General features: G+C 36.2%; 1 protein-coding gene across 3 annotated transcripts in view; it reads right to left on the bottom strand.

The window, feature by feature from the left end:
- Positions 1-6,763: 6,763 nt before the first annotated feature.
- Positions 6,764-24,415, bottom strand: part of LOC5573673 (synaptic vesicle membrane protein VAT-1 homolog-like) — a 164,294-nt gene continuing 146,642 nt past the window's right edge. For all 3 annotated transcript variants that reach the window (XM_021842520.1, XM_021842519.1, XM_021842521.1), the window contains exons 5-9: positions 24,055-24,270; positions 9,078-9,223; positions 8,857-9,016; positions 8,296-8,797; positions 6,764-8,212 (exon numbers count right to left, since the gene is read on the bottom strand). In XM_021842520.1, the coding sequence (XP_021698212.1) occupies positions 8,193-8,212; positions 8,296-8,797; positions 8,857-9,016; positions 9,078-9,223; positions 24,055-24,270 (1,044 nt within the window). In that variant the 3' untranslated portion in view covers positions 6,764-8,192. The remainder of the gene's footprint in view (positions 8,213-8,295; positions 8,798-8,856; positions 9,017-9,077; positions 9,224-24,054; positions 24,271-24,415) is intronic.

Here is a 24,415-nt window from a genome sequence, read left to right as displayed (position 1 = left end):
ATTGCACAGTTGAAAATTTACTCCCATGTTAACGAAGTAGTTTTATCAAATAATTGAGAAATCCCGGGATCCCGGGATTTCCCGGGACAAGCTTAAATTTTTATCCCGAATCCCGGGATAAGCAAAATGGACGGGAAATGGACACTCTAGTCAATATCGCTCATCTGTCAAAAATGAACGAGATTTCAGTAAAACTAAGATTTACCGGCTGAATTCGTTATTTAAGTTTACCGAAATGAAATTCTACGATTGAGTGTGTACATATTTCAAATTGTGGTCTATCTGAACCGTATATAGTGCGCTCATTATTATGCGACTTCTATGTACATTAAGTGATATCATCGCATCATAAAGGGTTAGCAAAAACAGTCGAGTATTACTTTTAAGAAGATTCTTGAGGAATACATCTTGGTTTGGTGTCGATAAATTTATTTGTTGCAAAATGTTTGCATATAATCCATATAAACAGTTGTACAAAGAACAACAGCGTGACAGCCCGAAGGTTAATGTTCTAACTACAAAATCTTAGCTCAAATGCTGAACGTTTACGTAATAATATCCGAGATTTCAAAATCTTGTGTATAAGACTTGTTAAAACCGTGTTTCGTCATCCACCAAAACGTCAAAATCATCATAAGTGGAATGAATGATGAAGATGAATTGAAAACAACCTTCAAAATATAAACAGCACAAATATGTGAGAAAAAAAAAACTGTGGTGCAAATCACAAATTGATCGTTTGGTCGCAACTACCGGGTTACTAATGTTTTCAAAACGATCGTTTGACTTGTTCTCTATAGTTATTTTCATGAAAAAAATAGGTATGGCTTGGTTTGGTATAATCAAAAACTAAACTTTTGTTTTCGACTGTGTAGTCTTTTGAAATGCGTTGATTTTATTTTAACTTCATCGACGTTTTGGCCCTTAGATCTGACCTTCTTCAGGGCCTTTTTTTTAATAAGAATTTTAATACAATCTCAAACAACAAATAACAGTTAGGAGGGAGTGCAAGGGAGTGCTAAAGTCACTGCTGAAGGCTTGCTATACATGTAGATTTTGTTTTTTTTAAGAGATGTTCTTCAGAAATTTTCTCATGAAAAACTTTTTGAAGTTCTCTAGGAATCCGATCAAAATCTGACTTCTGTCGAAGCTCTTACTAATCCAAAAATCATTTGAAAGTTCAATCAGCAGTCCGCAATGTGTTTTATGGGAGATTTTTTTGTCAAGCATCTGTTTAGTTATCTTGAATTTAATTTATCAAGGAATTCCTCGAAGAATTTCCCAAGATATCTAATATGAGATAACTCCTCGGAATTCTGTCTGGGATTCTTTTTATGTATATTTCTTTAGATTGATCTAAAAATATTCTTTAATAATAATTCCAATAATTTATTCCAGAAAATCGTTCTTGGGAGTAACACGAACTTCTTCATCGAGTCCTCAACAATATCTCAATATATTTTTTAGTTTCCCAATTTTTTTCCACAAGTTGTTTTGTTTTCAAATGAGAATTTCTATAGAATGGCTACTAATATTTCACAAAGAATTTATCTCAATACACTTCCAGGAATTCAGCTATGGAATCCTGATAAATCTAGTTTTTTTTTCTCAATACAAAGAATTACATCATGTACTGTTCTAGTAATTCTAGCAAAGAACATACTGGAAAGCTTGTAGTGATTTCTCCAATTATCAATCTAAGATCCTACCTCCGGAAATTCTTTACCATCAATGAATCTTGAGTAGTAGATTACTACCAAAAATTAATCTGCAGAGTTCAAAGAAAATGTCTGAAGAAATTAATTTCTGTATTCTATAAATTTAAAAAAAAGCTCGAAAAAGATCCTTTAAGGATTTGGAAAAAAAATTGGGGCTTTTTTTAGGGATTCTTGGAAAAAATATTTGTCAGGTCTTTATTTAATGCTTCCATCGGGTTTTATTTTTAAAGTTATAATTCGTTAGGGACGAAAATATTTCAAACCATTGGTACATATTTTTTAAAATGTCGCGGAGTACTATGTGCTCGCGGATCACGATCTGAAAAACCGGTGATCTAGATTACACTGCGGAACACGTTTTTGTCTCCAGCACCAAAATACCGCTATTTACTTAATTAAGCGTTGCTAAGTCCATTGCCGTTTTCAGAAATATCATAGCACGTCTAGTACTCGAAATATTGGCTGTTGAAAATGCAAAATTTGACTATTTCAGCCAACTTGCATGCAAATTTGCCAGCTTGTAAGGCAATTTATTTGCTTAATTTGCCACATAATTCAAACTTCATGTGTATGACAATATTTATTTTAAAAGATTGCAGTACTTTCGATGCGGAAATGTAATTTTTTGACGGTTTAGAGAATTCTTGTATTTTGCCATATAGTAGAAAAGAATAAATTTGTATGGAGACTGCATGTTTGTTAAGAAAATCGGTTTAATCGTAAATTAATCGTGCAATTTCAATCAAATCATATCTGAAATGAAAGTTCAAGTTATATTTTGCATGCTTGGTGGATTAAGTTACAAAAAAGTTTGATAAATTGTACTTTAAATATCATGTAAACATCAATAAAACCAGTGTTTGTACAACTTTGGCGACCTGTAGCTAAAAAGTGTGACGTGCTGGAAAATGGCATCAGATTCAGAAACCCTAAATCTACTAGAGACACATAATTTGATCCTTGAGACACGCAAAAATGTTATTTTTGTTACGCTGTGTTTTGGGAGTTTTAGTGTTTTGATAATAAACGAACAGTTATTTTGGAACATTTGAGAGAAGAAAATGTGTTACATTCGTTTCTGGTGATTTAAAATAAGAATGTGCACCAAATTATAGGTGATGCATTGAAATGTGAATCCAGGTACTAGCTAAGGTGAGTGCATCAGTTTTACCAAAACTTTTTTCTTACCTTTCTGGCGACTTCAATGCCTTTCGAGACTCGAGATTTTGATTATTATGTTTAGTAAACTGTTCGAAATCTTGAAATTTAAATTGCGTGAGCCGAATGTCATACCAAAAATAAAATGTCGAAAAAAAAGCGTCCCGATTCCATATACCTACTCATGTATAAATCACAAATTTCTGAAACTGCGACCTGATTTGATTGATTGCTAGTTAAATAAAATTAAAAATGGAATTTAAAATAAACATTAGGATCGTTACAAAATTATTCGTACCTTTTGACTTGCACATTTGAGATGTGAGTTACACACGATGGATGCAATTATTTTCCCTTGGATAACTCTAGATAAGGCATCTTTTTAAAAGTTGCGGGAGGTGTTGGATGTCATTTTCAGATCGACAATTACAGCAGGGCACGACAAAGATTTCGGCATTCATCAGCTACAAAGCTAGAATAATATGTTTATTTCTACAACTATTCCTTTGGATACAGGAGCTAACTCACAATTTCGGTGATTTATTTAGAGTGCTGGACTAACAATTTCTGTCACTCCTGCACAAAGAATATATATCTTCACATAATGGTTCGTTAGGAATGTTCAAGGCAAAATTTCGCAACAAGGATTGAGTTGGTTAGAGTCATTTTGGTAAATAAAACGTATTGGACTTGTAGTGTTGTCTCGTGCATACCATAAATAAATCAGACTCCCATTTATTCAAGAATTTGTGTTTTACAACTTAAAATTTCTAGGGATATGTGGTTACCTTAAAAACGACTTCTGAAAAGGGTAATTCTGAAATTTGGGATAAAAAAAAACAAGCAACGCAACCGTCAGGTTATCATTTCCTTTATTCTGATCCACTGTTACTTAGCATTCCAGATGGCTACAATCACATAGCATTTTGTTTGCAACACGCAGGTTGATTTATTCAATACAGTACATTTCGGGTTTTATTTTCGCATTTTTGCGTTCTCTTTTCTTTTGTTTCAGATTTTACACTAATCTTTGTTACATACGAGAGATGCCACATCTGTTCACTGATTGGTACGCAGTTTTCCAGCGTAGATACTTTCACAGCTTACAGTGTGATGGGCGACGAGCGTTGTTGACACAGGTTTAACTCTGTTAAAAAGGTCTCTGTCACATTTATCGAGTTTTGTTTGGGATTATTGGTTCCACCTAGGTTTATTCGTCAGTTTACACGTTATATATAAATATATATACTTTATCAAAGTGATGGGGGTTTTATATATACGAATATACATATGTATAGGTAGATGTTTTGTAGTTATTTTCTTTGTCATTTTTTTTTAGCTTTTCTCTCCATTCTATGGCAATCGTTGCGAAAATTTCAATATTTGTGTTGACGGTGGAACTGTCATATTCTGTTTTGTCCTTTAATCCTCCTAAATCACGTGAGTAGCATTTTGTGGCTTGGCAGAAGCATGCTCTCTAATAGGACTCTTTAAAAACATGTCTAAAAGCAATTTGATATCAATTGAGTAAAAGCAATCCAAAACCTATCTCAGTGATATGTTGGAGGAAGTTGTACAGGAAATTATGAATTTTTGAAAGAGTTTGAAAATGTGATAGAAAATGTGTGCACTTTGATAAAAGAGCATAAGCTGCCGGCTGCAGAATCGCATAGTTCAAATTCAGACTAAAGCATTGCACTGTAAGCGTTTTATGCTTTCTAAATAGTGTGTAAACGTGCTGAGGTAAACTTTTTCGTTTCTTCTATGAAAAGTTTGATGGCCGTTGACCGTCGAGAGAAACACAATTCTTCAGTTCGACCGACCATTTGTGATGATATTTGATTTGATCAAATTGTGGCTATATTGTTGGCAGTTTTGCTGTTATTTCCACCTGACCGGCACAAAAAAGCCGAATTCTAGGCAGTGTTCTGCATTTCATTCGTTCTGATAATAAGCTGTTCAACTACGATGAGAGCTATCAATGAGAATATAGTAATGTGAGAATCAACAAAGAATAGCTTATTGTGTCAATGAGGAAGACGCAATCTATTGAATGTGTGTGTGTGAGTTCTATCAAATGAATTCCTCTAGCAGCTTCTAAGACCGTTTGCGGCAAGTATAATATATTAAAGATCGTCAAAAAGTGTGGCTGAGGTTGTCCGTATCGGTGGTTCTTGAAGCTTAAGTGGTCTTGATTTATCTATTTGGTGCAATTTTATTTTGTGCCATTCAAATACTTGAAGCATTCATCAAAAAGTTTTATGAAAGTTTTTTCGTTACCTCAATATCACAATCCGATTTCTACCTTCCGACTAGGGCGTGTTGTATATTGAAAAATCTTTATTACTCTATCATTTCGCTGCAATGACAATTGATTACGCCTAGCCTAAAATGTTCTTTCGATTTTCTTAGCTTGGTTTGTGTTGACGTTTGTTGTGAACCCAAAATTTATGAATCCTTCAGTTTTTGATGACTCCATTTGATGAAGGCGGCAAGCGGCTGTTTCATAAAATGTGACAAAATGATTCATAAATGTGCGTTCACTGTATTTTGAACGGTTTGTTATATCCAGTTCAGTAATATCATTTTCAATCTATTTTTTGTTTTGCTGGTCCATAGAAGAAACAAAGCTAGCGCAGAGCAATATTTTGTATCATTAGGCATTTAAATTTCACGTGGGATCCTGTTCTTGATTATTGCAAACTATAGATGAAAGCTCAACATATGGTTTGAAATTTATACACATGTTATGTATTTTGCTCAATTCACAAGGTGATTTCAGTAATGTAATGAAAATACAGTGATCCTACGCGAAATAGGATTGCCTTGCCTTATCAAGTACATTTCCAGCAAGAAGTTGAATGCTATGTTCATAAATCAAGCAATGTTTTCTATTTGTTCTATGGTAATCGTTTTGTATCAGAAACTAAGTAAAACGTATCAGCACTAATATGATTTCTACAAATATGTTATAGCTACTAATCAAATCAAAGCTCAGTTCATTTTTGCAGAAGCCATTTTAACTATCGATAAACAATCAGGCATATTATAGCGTAATATTTACTGTTTTTTTTATGCTGGTATAAACATCAAAAGCACATGTATATTGTAGAGCTCAGAATTTATTTGATACAAGAGTTGCCAGTGATTTGCCGTTGCGCTATGATTATCTTTCTTATACTTATGTGAATATGATTTACAAAGACAGCTCGTGTCGCAATCAAGGATATTTAGTGAGTACTTTCATGTTTTGTGTTCATTAGTGCCATTTAGGGACATGTGTGAGCCATTGCTTAGACAACGAATATTATCAATTCAGCATGGCTGTTTTATCGCTCTCTTCTATGTATTACTCTGTTATTCAAACAATGAACAAATCAACAGCAACAGGTTCGTACTTTCGTTTGTGTTATTCATCTTATTCCATTCTTATGATATCCTTCACACTTATGTTTTCAGCATATTTTTGATTCATCAAATAGGCGAAGGTTGGCAACCAAATTTGAGATCAGGGTCGTGTATGTGTCCTTTCACAATGACTTTGGTTGTTAAAACTAGAATCGATGTGGGAAAACCTTAGAGACGTTTTTACAGCTTTTAGTTTTTATCAAAGACAAATTAAAGACCTCCATGTCCCTTGCAGTTGCCCAAAATTTTATGGCTCATAAGGTAATCTAGAATGCCGTAAAAAGTGTACTGCGATCTGTCAAACTTGGGTACCTTTTGCACTACCGAGGGACCAAATGCAGTACTAGAAGTGGTACCCAATCTGAGCCCGAGTGTGACGGACCTGGTTTTTATGGTCGTTTCGGAAAAGAAGTCAAAGAAAAAAAAGGGAAACAAAAGAGGTGATTTCGGAAAGTAAAACGAAATAAAACAAAACAAAGTTAATCAAATGTCAAATGTATTATAAAATAAAAATATTTAAAAATTTATACAAAAGAAGACAAAAATATCTGGTCGGAAATGGGATTTCAAGTTCCACTAATAACGTTTAAGATGAATGTTATAATCGTATGAAACAGTGGAAATATTCAATTGCATGTTTTTGCCTGTTAGAATGTATGACATTACTTGATTCTTTTACCTTCTTTAACAGAATATATATTATCTGCTCATGCTTACTTTCTCTTCTTAACCTCACATCTTATATTTCTCACGCTATCTTCCTTGTAAAATAAACAGTTACCTTAAGGAAACAAAGAATCATTCTCATTATAAAGAATCTAATATATATTTTTAAATCAATCAAATCGTCCTTTTCTGTTATACATTAGGATTTAAACATATATATTTAAATATTACAATATTAAATGACACATAGTTTGAAAATTTATAAATTTTTGTATGTTTCCACTCGCTCGCATAGGGCGTGTGTGGTCCAGTGCTTTCAAATCATCGTTATAATAAGACCGTGAATCTCCTACAAATTAATCACTAACCAACTGAAGAATATAGGCTACTTTTTTGTGCTTAGTTTCATTCTGTTGATGGGTGAGAGTGATGAATCGGAATGAAATCTGATGTGTTTTTTTTTCCTATAGTTGTGTATCGTGTCCACAAGTAAATCTGCGGCAATGGTTTGGCTGTCTGCTCCTGTATGCATGCACAAACGAGTCTGTGGTTTTGCGTTCGCATTCTGAAACCTTCAACATTTACGAGGCTTGTTTTGTTTCTATTGATTTGCCTAATTAGGCATAGCTTAGGGCTAAGACTTCTGTTACGTGCTTCTCTATGAAGCTGTAAACGAACTAAAAAAAATCTAATGGGAGCGGTCAATTGAGATCGGAAACATTTACTAAATTATGAAAACTGCTCATTCATAGAAGATTGACATGAAAAGGTGTACTATAGAATCACTATTAAAACACAAAAACAACTCATGCATACAACTCTCTTGCTTTTACTGGGATCACTCCATTTTTACTTCTCGTTGATAATATTGTCGATAAGAATGATGCACTTTTTTCATAAAATTGAACAGAATAATCTGATTGTAGAGACATAAATTAAAAATACAGTAGAAAACCTAATAAAACTGCAAATGTAAAACAGACAAATTTTTCTGAAGAAGACAAGTGTTATTATCGTTAAAATGCCACGATAGGAATCAGCTGCACTGCATTGGATAGGTGAGCGAAGTGCTGCTGCTGTTGGATGATGCTGGACACTGCATACACTCTTGGGTGGGACTCAGGAGATGTGTTGGTTCGACTCAAATTGGTTGGGACGTTGTTGCTGGCATGTTTTGATGTGTGGTGATGGTTGTTCTCGGTGAAGTGATTCATAGTTTCGGACTGGACGAGCTTAAGCTGTTCAACTCGATTCCTTTTTCTCTGTGAAGGATAAGAAAAATCATAAAATGTTAATTCTGTTGTATAACAACATATTCGAGATGTAACTTAAAATTTTGACTTACCGCTTTCCGTGGCCTCCCCATTGGTGGCGACCGGCTCCTCCTTCTTTTCCGCACTGTCACCATTCACCGCCTCCGGAGTGGTAGCAGCTGCTTCACCTTCCTCGCCATTGGTCTTAGCTTCTTCATCTTTTTTGTCGTCACCGTTCTCCGAAGACTTGTCTTTTTTGCTGCTCTTGTCTTCGCTGGCCTGTTTCTTGGACTTGGTCTTGGCCGGGGTGGCAGGCTTCGGTTTCGGTTCCATAGCCGGGTCCAGCACCAGCTTGCCGATGTTCTTGCGATCGTGCATCTTCTGCATGGCTTCGGCAACATCCTCCAGAGCCCAGGCACTGTCTACCACGGGCTTAACCTTACCATCCTTCCACAGGTCGAAGATTTTGTCAACTGTGGAACGAACGTAAGCCGAACCGTCCTGTTGGTACAACAGATGTCGCAAATTGAACCCTGCCAGGCTCTTGTTTTCGTCGAACAGCTTGATCGGCGATACTTTGTCCACTTGCCACCACTGCCAAATGTAACTATGTTATTCATTTGCACTTAAATCGAACCCTTTCATAAACTTACCGAACGAGCAACGCTGAAGAAGCTCTTGGTCTCTCCGGTGACAACGTTGGATGAACCGTAGAGGATGTACTTGCCCATGGGTTTCAATAGCCCGTAGCCTCGGTTGCACTCCTCTCCGCACAGGCAATCCATAACCACATCGACTCCTTCAGTTGTGATTCTGCAAATACCCAGAAAAACCATTACAAATACGTCTAAGAGTGCAACGTTTCGAAACTCACTTTCTGACTTCATTGACGTAGTCGGTTCTGTCGATCAGGTGATCGATCAATCCGGTGGCGGCCAGAGCTTCGTGCTTACCCTTGGAACACACACCGAAGATGGTCACATTCGGGATGGTGCGCGCAAGCTGAACGATTGCTTGTCCCTGTCGATGAAAAACATGTATTAATAATACGACTTTTCATAGATTAATTGCGGCGGAACAATCTGTTTGGAATCATGTATGACAGAAGACAATTACAAGCGTTCAAATTTCATTGCCCTTGTATGAAGATTGCATGTCTTCCTGGTGAAATGGGTGCAATCTAATCGCCCATACAAGGTTCGACAATTTATCACAATTGTGTCAAGAACGAATCCGCGAATAAACTTTTCCCGACAGTTCACACGAAAGGAAATCAGGGAGGGTCATTGGTTGTACTAGAATTGCCACAATTTCTCGTATGCGGCATGCATGCGACCAGCATAGTTAAGAATATGTGTTGGTAGCGTGTCTAGTTGGACACAAGTCGACATCCATAATGGGCACTAATTATTGCTGAAGGGAGTAAAGCCCAACTGGCGCCACAAAAAATTTATACATGTCGAAGCACCTTGGTGCATAATTTTTGATGAATGGTAGAACATGCATTTTTCTTTTTGAAACTTGTCCAAGGTCTTACCCCACTAGGGAGGTTCAAAATTAAAAAAAAAAAGTTATTTTCCACATCAAGGCAACTTTTTATAAAAAATCACCTCAATCGGGTTGAAATTTATAATTTTGCCTTATAAAATCAAAATTTGAGAACAAGAGATGGTCTTTCGCGAAGAGATGGCCGTCCAGAGAAAGACAATACCAAAACGCTGTGTAAATTGGTGCAACCATAAGACCAAGTTTTTTGGATTGCCCTTCACACAGACAAATTGTGGAATCAGCGGGAAATTTTATTCATGTTCATCAATAAGCTAATTGCCCACTGCACTGTGACGTCACACATCAATTTTGACAGGTACTGGTCCTGTTGTTTACAGTTTGGACTTAGTACTTTTTTCGAATCTTTCTTAATTTCGTGAAAGTTTGCTGCGAGGAGAGGTAAAATCCACTGCAGATACCCACGGATCGTATTATTCTATCTTCCTACCGTGGAAAATCGTCACCATCAGCATGCTGGTGATAGAAATGCGAAGATGAAAAAATGATGGAAAAAACGACCAAGTCCGAAACGTAAACAACAGGACCAGCAGCTGTCAAATAAGTGAGGTTAGGCTCGTCATATGCAGCGCTCTATTTTGTTACAAATATTGCAACCCACCCCAGTTACCGTCACAATTTTGTGAAATAAAATGGTGCTGCGGATACACCTTATTTCATCTCCAGCTTTGCACTTACGAAAATACCTGAAATGTATTTACAGTTAACTCTCCCTTACTCGGTATTGAATGGACCATCGAGTAACAGAACACAAAATCAGTGCAATTGCTTCCAAGGGACTATCGAGTTAGCCATTGAAACCAACTTTTACTATGGTTCTCTAACTCGATATCGAGATACTTAATATCGAGTAAGGGAGAGTTAACTGTATTTCTGGTAACTTGCCTGCTTCTGCTATTGATTTCGCATCTAAGCAACCACAAAATTTATGATTTTTTATAAATTTTAAATACGAATTCTCGTTTTTCGTTTGAATGCTAAAGAAGGTGAGCTGTCTGATTTTTTAAAAACAGGTAATAACATACATATAGCAGTGTTTACTGAAACATATCTAAAAGCTGGATCTAAACTAAAAAGAGGTACATTTTTTCGTTTATAGATTTCATCACCTACAGTTGTGTTCAGAATAATAGTAGTGAAAGCCGTTTTTCATACAAAATGCTCAACTTCGGCATGCTGTAACTTTGTTTCCATATGAGCAATTAGCATGAAATTTCGGCAGTGAACTACAAATATACTCAATTTTATTAGCACGAAATTTGAGCATTTTAGCACGATTTTCACACCACCGGCTAAAAAATTAAGCACCAGATGAAATCGCTCAAAATAATAGTAGTTTTTGTTTTGTAAACTTGTCATTCATTTTCCTGTCAATTTTCATATAAAATCTACCTAGTTCATTGATAAGGCACAAACAGCTATGAAAGTATATATACAAGGCTCAACAAAGATTAAAAATGGTTGCAAATTGCAAGAAAAGTTTATGTTTTATTCACATGTGAATGATGATAGCAACTCCACCACATGTTCCATCTACAGTTGTGTTCAGAATAATAGTAGTGAAAACCTACTTTTCCACTTATATGTTTGGTTTTAACCGACGTCAGTTAGTTTTGTAGCTTGGATTCTGATCATGTCCCTGTTGCATTTGAAATGTGTCATGGAGCGATTCCCAGTCCTATTATTTCCACTAATGTCTAATGGTCGTTTTCATTGTTTTTGCGTATATTTTTCATAATAGCATACCCAGACTGCAAACTTTGTAGAAAGCTGCTTAGTTATCATAAAAAGCGAAAAAAAAAAGTTGAATCATCTTCAATCTGCATTTATTAAGGCAATTTTACATCCACAAACGCCGTGTGCCCCTATTTGCGTATTTATGATAACAAAACAGCATTTATGGATGACAATATATCAATTGTGGTTCCGCCATATTAATTTTGCTCCGGTTGCCACAAGTTCACTATTTTCAAATCAAATTATCTCCACGAATTCGCGTATAAGATGCTATGGTATGATGATTAAACTGACCAAATATAATTTAGAGTACAATTAATGCAAACCAAGAAATGTTGAATATGTTTTTTTCTTCTCCTGGCGGATTCTTTTAGCAAGTGCCAAATAACTAGAAATATACCACTTTCAGAGTGGGCACACGCAATTTAACTTCTTTTTCATCACATTTCAAGGTAAATCTCACTCGGCACTAAAGATTTGAGCACTATATCGAAATAAATCACTTCAATAATTTAACAAGCAGTACCTAACAAATTATTACAGACGAATTTTCAATCTTATTTTGTTTTGTTCATGTTGGAATAAAGCCGACAAGATCGACGTTATGAAATAATCATTTCCAAGATGAAGCGACATTCATCCAGAACAGGTGGTCTCAAAATAGCTATTAAAAGCAATGACGTAATTTTTGCGGCATAAATTCGCTTTAAGAAATTCAGTTAATATGTTTGGGGTAAATATTAATTTCTGAATACTCTCAAAATTTATTTTGCCAAAAAAAAAACACGGAAATTCAAATAGTTGGCCTACAAATCGAGTTCCAAAATAATTACACGTAGTTTCTCTACATAAATTCGATTGTTCAGAAACAGTGTGTAGGTTTGAGTTGAAAGTTCAACATTGGATTACACTCAAAACATCTCTTTCGTGTTATTAAATAAAAACAAGATTTCATTGAAAATTTTAGAACCCAACTGAAACAAATAAGTTCTAGTTTTTTTTTTAGTAAAAACAAATTTGAGTGTATCCAAAAATTACTATTTTTTTTCCAAACAAAAAAATCATGTCACAAAAACTACATGTCATTGTTTTGAATATTGTTTCATAAGAAAACGGGATGGAAATTTAGGGTTTATTGTACCGTAATCAGGGGTAACATTGATCAATATGATCCTTCTCGAATAATCATTTATTGATGGAATATTTTAAAATCATGAATGGTGCCTCTCTTTTCTACACTCATGAGCTAATGGAAATTTAGGTTACAAAACATGAGGATATGAATTTGAGATACGTGAAAAAAAATCGAAAATCGGTTGAGCGATCGCTGAGATAAAGCCAAACATCCATTTAAAAGTTTTTAATTCCGAGGCTCCGCGTAAATTTTTTGATCGTGGAGCTCCTACTGTTAACAGAGAACAAACACATGACCTTTATTCTTATGAAGCCAAAAGCTCTAAGGCATAGATTGGTCTTGAACACTTTATTTCACTTGGTATGGCCCTAAACACTCCATTTCATTCGTAATAATGGCTTATTCGCAATTTGTTTATAGAGCTGGGCTAGAAAAATTATCACAAACGGACAATTTATTGTGCAGACGATATCCCCTTTATGAATCCACGCTATTTTTGGCTCGATTGTAGCACATAGCAGACCAACGCCAACACGCAACTAGCAATTACCTTGGTGCCCCAGTGGCGTTTGGCCAGACCATATCGACGTTTTCTACGATTTGGCTAGGTTCAAGTTACACAAAACATGTGGCAGACACGTTTTCCTTTGTATTATTCGGAATAATGTATCCCTGTAGCAAACAAAAGGTTACATGAATAGTTAAAATTATTGGAAAGTTTTCTGATTGTTTGACCAGTATTGCGTTGTTGTATATATCCCTTTCGGGGCAAAGCAGCACCATTGAGATGGACGTCATTTTTTGAAACGGCCCATTTTGGACTCTATTCATACATGCTTTTGATCTGTATTCCTAATGAGTTACATAAAACCTCATGTAGAATTTAAACCATTCTGGAGCGTTAATACTTACCAAAACAAATTTACTCATAAAGGTGAAAAATCGTTCATGCATGTTATGATCCTACAAGTGTGCCAAAAATAAAAACTTTTTGGTTGCCGGTTGAAAAGATACAAAAAATCCCAAAGTGTACTCTGTCTTAAAGAGGAGTTGGGTATTAGAAGTCGTCCATAAATTATGTCACGCTCACGGTTCAGGTAATCGTGACGATTTGTACAAAATTTTGTAAGTTTTCTTACGATAATGTGACATTGATAAACACTAAACTTTCGAGTGGTGTGTAAATATTTCGCCTCTGCAACTTGAACAATTTGAAATAAATATAAATGTATATCTTTTTCATGATTCTTCCGGACGCTTCCTCACAGGAAAAGCATGGATAGAAAAGTCAAATCATTAATTGAACTGACCAAGTTATTAGAGATACGTCTGAGGCAGTAATTTTTTTTAGTAAATTCATGTAATTCTAGTATAATAGTTGGGACTTTGTTCTCCATACAAAGTAGATATTTCGGAATTTGAAGCAGAACGGTACATAACTGAAAGATTTTTTTTCAAAAACAAAATATGGTAAACTTTCGATAAAATGATAGAATTAGAAAAAAAGGATTTTTGCATTAATCTCATCTTGTATGGAACCAATAATGCGCACCCATTCGACAACTACTGTATCTACCGGTTTACGTGACACCTGAGAGCGGGCGCCTAGTTGATGGGGTCGGTCTGGAGAGCCGTCCGTCGGTCCATACCCTGGCTCGCTATAGCTAGCATGTTGCTGAGCAGAGACAGACAGTCGGGCGCCCACCTGATTGCGCACCTGAAAAGGGGCAGTGGGAGGTTTTGATTTGCTCCGGTTTTCTCCATTTCCTCGCCGCGGTTAGTTGTACCATCATCCCACAGTTATGGATCAATTAGTGTCGAATCCTACATGTTAAAACCAATTGTAACATATTTCACAGTGTGCATAATCAAGAAATATCAACTCAATTCATTTGCATTGTAGTGATTTGGCGAAAGTTAACAATACATCTTATAACAAAGAATAGTATGGTTTATTTTGTCATTCTCGTTTTACAAAATTTATATTCATGGTATGTTCTTATAATGTCAAAGTTTGATAACAATTAGTTATTTTGTCGAACATCAGTTATTATTTTTGCCCTTTTTACACTGTGTGTTCTCTTCTATCCATAACCGTATGCGATCCGTAACTGTATGGGCATGGTAGCTGCTGTGGCAATCGCACCCCTTCTAGTGTGGCAGAGGTGTAAAAATCCATGGAAATTTAAATTCGATTGCGATGTACGAGCTAAATTGCGTTTGACGTGTTTTGCGGAAACTTTTCCCGTTGTATGTTAATGTTCGCAAAAATGTTGCTGATTCCATGCCATGTCCTATTTAACACAACAAGAACACGTTACATATTTACGAGCCTTTATTCTTGGATTGCGCTTTCAGGGCAGTAGCAACAACAACAGTCAGCAGCAACACCATTATCGCGTTGAGCAAATGCTCCCAAGATATGCCTTCTGGATGCAGCTTTAATCGCTCAATTTACACTCATCGTCGGCGGTCCTGGTTAGCTTTTAGCATTATCGCTCAACCTTGCCCGGGTCTGGGATGAAAAGTCAGTAGCAGCAGTCGGGCAGAAGTCAGCAGGACACATCAGTGAACAATATTTGTGCCATCATCCATTCCAATCCATTCCGGCTCATCCGACCGCAGTTTAATTGTTTACATGGGCGGGAGGATCCAACGCTCAACGACGAAAGGAAGCTTCTTGTAGGTTAGGGCGGTTCAAATCACAAAATATAATAAAAAACTATCTCCCATATCTTTTGTTTAATCGTTACGACAAAATTGGTAAAATCTGAGCAGAACTCTTTTTCTATCATAAAAAATGTAAGGAAGAAATGGGAGACGGTATTTTCAATTTTTTTTTTTGAACTATTCTAATGTACGTGCATTTGCTTGTCTTTGCCGGCACATGTTTGTAGCAACAAACGCAACGGTGATGATGGACAAGCAGACAACAGACTTGCTTCCACACCGCAGCACCAACCATAGTGACTACGACTACGATGACTAATCATTCAAATAGCTCCTTTATCAGACATTTTGTTTTACATCAACGCTAATAATTTCAGCCTGGAAAAAAATGCTCTTTGCATTCCAAAAATGCTCATTGCTGCGCCTTAAATAGTTCTAAGTGTATCTCCCTTTGTTGATAAATTGTTATACATATCTCTGCTGATTTTTAGTTGTGGTGGGATAACACCTAATTATCTAAGATAATCATATTATACAAAGCTTTCAATGCCCCTCTCTAACAACGATTCTTTCATGTGCGGTAATAATCCACAATAAGAATAAGCAATTAAAATTCCTTGCGCGATTATATCCCGGGACCTAATAATGTCACGATGCGATGTTCGATAACTCATTGGAAAATAAAATGTGCCATCGAACGAATTCAATTAATCTCGCGACCTATCTAACAAAGAGCGATTCTCGCCTCTCTTGGACTTTTTGAATTATTACAGTGCAGTACTGCCCATAACTGCATACTTGACACATTCGACATTTTTGACAATTTCGAGTTAATACCCGGGAGAGTCATCAAATTACAAAAACTTTTGATCAACTTACTGAAATCTGTGAGATTGTTCTAGTAAATTCAAAAAAAATACCAAGTTGTTTTGTCACATTGGCAATTATAACCGCATAACAGACACATTGTGATTATACTTGAGCCTCGTAATGCAGTAGCAACGAAATTTCTATCAGAATTATTTTCTGACTATTCACCCAGTATGTGATATGAGTTGTACAAAATTTCAGCCTCAAATAAACACTTTTGAGTTCTTAATGGTTCTAAGAAATTTTAGTTTCCTCCCATACTGCAACAAAATGCACACTTGCCATCCCATTTACTCAATGCCTACTTATGTCGAATGTTACAAATATGCAGTTATGGGCAGAGTACTAAAGATGACTTTTTCTCTATTTTAAAAATAAGTCCTTGGCTAGCGACTATACAAAAAGCACAACGGAAGATATATTTGTTTTGACTTAGCTATTGATTGAAGAGATAATAAATGAAGCAAAATTCTTTGTGTTCATAGGTCGTTAAGAAAAGTTCTGCAAGAAATGTGTGGTTTTTAAGAAGATATTTCCAATTGAATCGTTCCAGTTATACCTAACGAGGTTTTCACATGTCCCAGGAATGCTGCTAGAACGATCCTAGTTATCCCAAGGGGTTTGCATGCAGTCCCAAACGTCAACTCGTTCCCTTTCGCAAGAACACATTTTTTTCGCATTTTATGTCCCAGTTTGATTTGGACTACACGAGTTTTGGGCTTGTTAAGATAAATCAAGAACTCTTTTAATTCTCATCTTCCCTCTGCTGTTTTATTATTGGATGTTTAACGTGAAACATGTGACAATCAACACGCCTTTATAATTTATACAGCGGAGGGTATTACAAATAAGTTGCAAGTGATAATTTCACAATTTGGAAGAAAACATCACCTCTAAACACTAGCGATTTTTGTTAAAAACAGCAACCTCAACCACCTTTTCCGGCAGAACACAACAACAGGGACATCCGCGTTTCGAGAAGAGCTGCAGAAGCTTACAAAAGGGGCCGTACAAGTTAATCAAAATAACAACCTGTGAGGGGTCGGACACTATTCCTCCAACAATTTTGCGGTGGGGTTATTACGTTTGATCATGAATAGGTGTTTCATCAGAACGATAAGCATTATTTTACAGCAAATACTGCATGTTTTGTTATTTCGAATGATCAGAGAACTTTTTTCTCATATCATTAAAAAGAAACACATGGTCTAGTCTGACTAAACACCGACAATTTGTTTATCAGAACACAATGTGCCCTTTGACCAAAATCACACTGAAAAAACATAGCGAATTTCCTCAGCATTGGATCGACCAAAATTTTAAAACAAGGTGTCGTTAGAATCGTTATCTTATATTCTTTGAAAGGCGCTTACGAAATTTTTGCGGAAAGATCTGAAAACTATTCAAAATCTATTTTTGCGAACTTTTTAATAAAAGTGATCCGAGTATGTCTCGGAGTGTGCGGTCATCACTCAATCACGTTAAAAAATGTTATACATTTTATGTAAAACAAAAACTGCCAACTTTTGAAGAAACGTTACACTTGTAAACCTTTTGTCTGCTTCAAACTGCAGAAGCTTTGTGTAAAGCATTTTTATTGTGCATCTTGAAAATGGTTTCCGGCGAGACAAGCAAACAAACGACGGTTAGCACTGGTAGAAAATATTGTGTTCAAATTGAATGACCAAAATATTCGAGTCCGCACCCCTCAGGACCCGGCAAACGTTGTCTTGCTATCAAGTAGGCTGTCAAAAAATGCCATGCAATGTCCCGTACAAAATAACAGTTCTGTTCACTCCCGTTTTTCGTTTTTCCTGTTCAATATCCTGAACATTTTCTAGACACAAACACGTCGGAACACTTTAGGAACATACCATGGAAGAATTTTTAATATCTGATCGCCCGTTTTCATGGCATTTCGTAACATACAGACACCATTCAATTTTTATTTACAGGTTTTTGTTTTTTTTTATTCACGCATAAGGTTGTTTACAAATTATCTAATGTTGTATGAAAAAATAGTAGTTAAGGCGAAGTAGGGCGCTAAAAGCTAAAAAGTCATCATTGTTGCCAAAACGAATGACGGGCTACTTAGCCTTAACGCAATAAGGTACAGAATGATGGTATTTAAACCACGCGTTGTAGCAGAAACAATGAAAATGTGTTAGTTTTGTATCATGGATTTATGATATTTCATGCTTATCAATCATTCTGAGGGATAAATTTCGCATTCGAAAGGCAAAGATTTATTCTTACTTCATATGTATTTTTCATTTTTCCAAAAACATTTTTTGAATTTTGTATACTAAATTTTTACTTCAAGTTGTGACATTTTTCAAAAAACACAGGGAAAAAACCAAGCGAATGTCCTCAGCATTGAATTGACCAAAATTTTAAAACAAGGTGTCATAAGATCCGTAATCTTATATTCTTTGAAAGGCGCTTACGAAGTTTTTGCGGAAAAATCTGAAAACTATTCAAAATCTATGAAACAGTCATTCAAGTCATCGTGCAAAAGTTTGGGTTCACCTGAGGTCATTTTTGTCAATATCTCTGCCATTCTTCAACCGATTTTAATAGTTCATAGCTTTTTCAAACGCAAATATGGCGCGTTTGAGATTCCACAGATTTTCCGTGTTTTAAGTAACTTCAGGTGAACCCAAACTTTTGCACGATACACCATACTGAGGGGTGAACTCAAACTTTTGCACGATGACTCGAATGACTGTTTCATTGATTTTGAATAGTTTTCAGATTTTTCCGCCAAAAAAAAATCGTGATGCGGCGAGACAAACGACGGTTAGTACTGGTAGAAAATATTGTGTTCAAATTGAATGACCAAAATATTCGAGTCCGCACCCCTCAGGACCCGGCAAACGTTGTCTTGCTATCAAGTAGGCTGTTGAAAAACGTCATGCAATGTCCCGTACAAAATAACAGTTCTGTTCACTCCCGTTTTTCGTTTTTTCTGTTCAATATCCTATCCTATCAAGACTGAGTTTTATGACTTTGAAATGCAAGTTAAAAAGTCATCATTGTTGCCAAAACGAATGACGGGCTACTTAGCCTTAACGCAATAAGGTACAGAATGATGGTTTTTAAACCACGTGTTGTAGCAGAAACAATGAAAATGTGTTAGTTCTGTATCATGGATTTATGATATTTCATGCATATCAATCATTCTGAGGGATAAATTTCCAAAACTAATCAATGGTTTGTGTTCGATAATGTGAGATGTGCTGACAATTAAAATGGCGCCTACCTCACATTGCCAGATTGCGGCAGATCACAAATCATAACGAGATGCTACGCTTTAACAAATGTTTTTTTTTATTTTAATAAATTTCTGGAAATTGTTGGGTTATGATTCATTATGCATCTCAAAAGACATGCGTAATGAAAAAAAAAAAAAACGTCGCTATATTACTCATTAAGTTATTGAAATCAGTTTCGTACTGACTACTATTATACTTTATACTACATTGCAGGAAAAAAGATCGTTTGTGGCCACCGAACTGAAAAAACCTTCAAAATAAATCCATATATTGAAACTCTTCAATGATTTTGCTTGCAATTCATTCTAATATTCCTGACAGGAAGTCCTCGAAGAATTACGCAATATTTGAAAAAAATTCTAATTATTGCACCAATGAAGCATTTTCAAAAAAAAAAAACGATAATTCTCTTAAATTCAATGAATTGTTAATGTATTACTCTACGAAGTCTTCTAGAGATTTCTTTTCAAAATTTCACAGAAATTTCTTCTGAAGAGTAGAGAAATTTTTTAAAGGTTACTCCAGAGATCATTAAAACATTCTTCAGAGATTGCTCAATGAATTGAGGAGTTTGATGCAAAAGGGTGTAAACTTAGCTCAGCTTAGACTGACTGCACATATCTATGATTGCTATTTCGCGATTGACCGAAGTCAGTAAAGATGCACAAATAATCAACTAGAAAGTCGACTAGGATTGGTAATAATCTTCTTCATTGTGCATAATTCAGTGCGTCTTTTTAGGGGTCCATCAGGGTCAGTAACGGCGCTAGCCATTTCCTTTCGATAAGATGGGATTGGGGGAAGGAATATAAGTGAGCAGCCTTTGCTATTAATAGACTGTGTTTACCTCCGTATCTCTACAAAGGTTACTGGAAGGGATGTTTGTTAATGGGGAGGATCGTTTGGTCATAGGATACCCTTTGATAAGCGATTAGCCCATGATAAACTTTTTTTTTTGTATCATACAAACATGCCTATTTATAAAAATTTTAAGTTAATATGAAAGAAAAAAAACAAGTAGAAGAAAATTAATGCCGACACTTGAAATGACGAACCATTCAAAGTTTGTTGAACAAATAAGTAAACGCAACATTCCTAACGCTGTCAGCACGAAAGCGTGCATGCAAATGATTAATTGAAAATAAAAAAACCAATTCGATTGACTGGAACATCGCATCGCAGAACATACTTATCCCAACACTCACAGTGACGAACCATTCATAAATCGTTGAATAAATTGAACCTTTAGTAAGTCGACACGTACCTTTAGTAAGTCGAACCATTCAAACTATTTTTTTATGACAAAAAAAAAATAAAAAAACATTCTAACTACCGCCGTTGGGGGTGAGATTGAACCAAAAATGCATAGGTCCTGATTTATTTTTAACCAGCTTTTGCAATTTGACTTGAAATGTTCCTCTAAATATGGGAATACGTTCATGGATAATGTATTTGCAAATGCTGAACAAAAAATAGAAATTCTTTTATTTTCTTTCGAATAGAACATGCGAATTGGCCCAAACTCACCGCTTCGAGGGGGTGATATTGGGACTAATAAACTAGAGTTTATACGCAATAAGAACAAAAAAAGAATCGTCTTCCGCTCAAGTTACCTAGAGTTTACCAAAAACAATTGATGAATATGGGATTTCAAATTAGAATGTATCCACCTAATAGTGAGATTTCAAAAATAACAATTAAAAGTGCCTTATTTTCAAACTTTTTTCAATGATTTATTAAAAATAATCTACTAGCTCCTGGAATCTAATTTTATGATGGTAGCTGTAGATAACTGCAAGGAATACATACAAAGGTATCGACCGTGATGATTTTATTTTGAAATTGTTTATCGGCATATCGGTCTATTATGCTCGAAGTAAGAGGGAGCATGGAGAAGAAAGCAATGAATACTAGATGGATAGGTACCGTAAGGGAACGGCGAGAGAAATTGGATTAGAAAAAAAAAGATAAAAACGCAGTTCATAAATAATGATCATGTGTGTGGCTTATCGGGGAGAAATACACATGATATGGACAAACCATCCATGATTGTGTAAAGATTCACCAATAATATAAGCCATCGATCGATAGAACCTGCTTGATCGCCAAACAGTATTAGGGCGCTTGAGACCTCCTTCCTTTTGGCTGTCTTGGTAGTGTCATTCTCAAAACACACCCAAGCCGTTCCCATAGGGGACGTTAGCCACAAGGAAGTGACGTTTCAAGTAATACTGTTTCATATGGTATGCCCTCTTCAACATCTAATCCAATTTCTCTCGCCGTTCCCTTACGGTACCTATCCATCTAGTATTCATTGCTTTCTTCTCCATGCTCCCTCTTACTTCGAGCATAATAGACCGATATGCCGATAAACAATTTCAAAATGCAAGGAATACTATATCTCAATACTTGCTGAGACATTTCAGATTATGTTTTGGCCTAATGTCACCCCTTAGGCCCAATGTCACCCCCGACGACGGTATTGTAACGTTAAAAATATGCTGACAGACATAATAAAAATGTTTGAAATTAAAGCATGAAACGAGCTCACCAATTGATCCTCCATCTTTGAATGAGCAGCCACAAATCACTTTCAGCATGATCTTCACGAAGCATAAAAAAACTTACTGTGACGCTAAGAAAAACGAACCGACTTACTTGGACTTTATGAAGTACTGCCTGTGTTCGAAACCCTGAGTGACAAAAACCTAGATTTGAGAAAATCAACTTTGAAGTTTTCGCATCATTTTTCATTGCATACAAATAGTATGGGAGTCATTGAAGTTAGCCAAACAAGAATAACGCAATTATTTTATAAAATTCCTTGGAAGTTAAGTAAGTATTTCCATAATGATAAAAATTGTGAGCTGAAAACGTGAGACTAAACTTAAACCAAGTACGGACCTGAAAGGTAAATCACTCAAGTAAAATTTCTCCTTTCATCAAAGTAATTTTGACTGTTGATTCAGTATGAGTGAAATCTCACTTTTTCTTGCGGAATAATTGAGCGGCACATTTTTTCCGTTCGCTCCCTTTAATTTGTACGGCAGGCGTTACCGAAGTTATGGAATCAGCTCTACTTCTCAGCAGCGTACAGCTCAAGTAATTTCGGTGGCGGAATCATTGCTTGACCGTTTCTTGTCCTATCCATTTGCACAGTACTTATGATCAGCGTACCGGCATTATGATTGAAACTCTGTGAGAGTCATATACTTTTTATTTCTTCTATGCTAGTGTCCAATCTTCGAAGTATACCGTAACTACGCTAACGCTCCTATGTCAGTGCTTGTGCTTTGTTCAAACGAGCTCTTCTAAGCCTGAGGGAAAGTGACTTTTTTATGTATATCACCTACCGGCAGACTCAAGTGGGCTGGTCACACAATATGAATTTCTTTGGAAAGAGGTTAGTTTCTAGTTGAGATACTGGTGAAATGACCTCATGAAACGTTGCGAATGCATGACTAATGACCGTCCCGAAATAAATAAGATTGTGACAGTCTTTAGCAGTTGGTGGGATTTAGGGAAATATCGACAAAGATGGAGCTCTGGAATGTAGTCGGTGTATTACTGACCTTTTATTCAAATGACTAAAGCAACAGGCACGATGATATTTACAAAACCTTACAAATTTTAATGGTATTCGTAAATGTTGCCTAAAATGGATCCGATTTTGTTGCCAAAATCGGGGGTGGCAAAAACCGAATCCCACTGTATTAGGAAAATTTAAATTTCTTAGAAAATTTTCAATCTCATCATATGATATTTATGATGCTGAAGTTGAATATTTAAAAGTTCAATAACTAAAACAAAAAAATCTGATAAAAGTGTTTTTCATTTTATTTTCAGCGCTACTATTTTTACCAACATGATTCAAAATTCTACGTCCCTCCCCCTTATCGCATATCGTCACAAATTCGTGAAGAAAAACCACCACCCCCCTCCCCCTAAAATGCTACGTCATTTATGGGCCTATTTAATATACTTTCGAACTTTAATAATATTTATTGATTAGGGCAAGTTTTCTTAAAAATTACTCGTGATGGAAATCTCAATGCTGTATGCGAATATTCAAACAAAATTAATTTACGTGTAAAAGTATACGTACGTTTTAAGGTAGAAGTTCCGTGTTTTCGGTCTGGGAGGACCGACAATATGTTATGAAATTGAGTTTCAAATAACGGAAAATTGTTTCTCCAAACATGTAAGGTTTCGTCCTTCAAGATGCTAGTAAAATTGTACGATTTTCAAAAATTTGAGGTTTGACTTCGATTTATCTTCACCTTAATTGATTACTAGTACAATCAGAAGATATCAAGCCCCGGTGATACCTGCGACTTCTATTATTAAAGTAGAACTTTAAACGAGAGAAAGGTTATATGGTTCCCATAGCAAGTCTTGACTCCCGAGTTCGAGTTAACCCTCACGACAACTTTCTCGTCACGTTTCCTTACTGTAAGGCTCGACCTTTTTTCAACTACAACCGAAGAACCCCCGAGGCGCATGACAATTCTCTCGATTCGCTGATTTTCTAACAATTACTCTATTGAGACAAATTGTTCCGCCTTGCCCAAAATAGAACCCCACCCTCCGCTACTTACCACACCACCGCCGACGGAATGCAGCAGGATGGACTTGCCCTCCCGCAGTGAGATCAGGTCGAAGATGAGAATGTACGCAACCAGGTAGTTCATGACGATGGCAGCGGCGTCCTGGAATGTCATCTCGTCCGGAATGTGATACACGTACTTGGTCGGGACGGCTACCAGTTCGGACCAGGCGCGGAATTCTGGTAGCGCAACCACGCGGTCTCCAACCTGAAACGGAAAGGAAAAACCAGGACAAAATAGGTTAGAATCACTTTCGGAAGCGCTCGTATAAATAATGTAGGGAAAAGGATATTTTCCTGACAATGAGGATTAGCCGAGATGGAGATGATGAGGAGTGACGGCGGCGGCGCAT

Source organism: Aedes aegypti, chromosome 2, assembly GCF_002204515.2.
Source record: "Aedes aegypti strain LVP_AGWG chromosome 2, AaegL5.0 Primary Assembly, whole genome shotgun sequence".
Classification (NCBI taxonomy): domain Eukaryota; kingdom Metazoa; phylum Arthropoda; class Insecta; order Diptera; family Culicidae; genus Aedes; species Aedes aegypti.
Note: the sequence above shows the minus strand (reverse complement) of the source record. Positions and strands in the feature narration are given on the sequence as shown.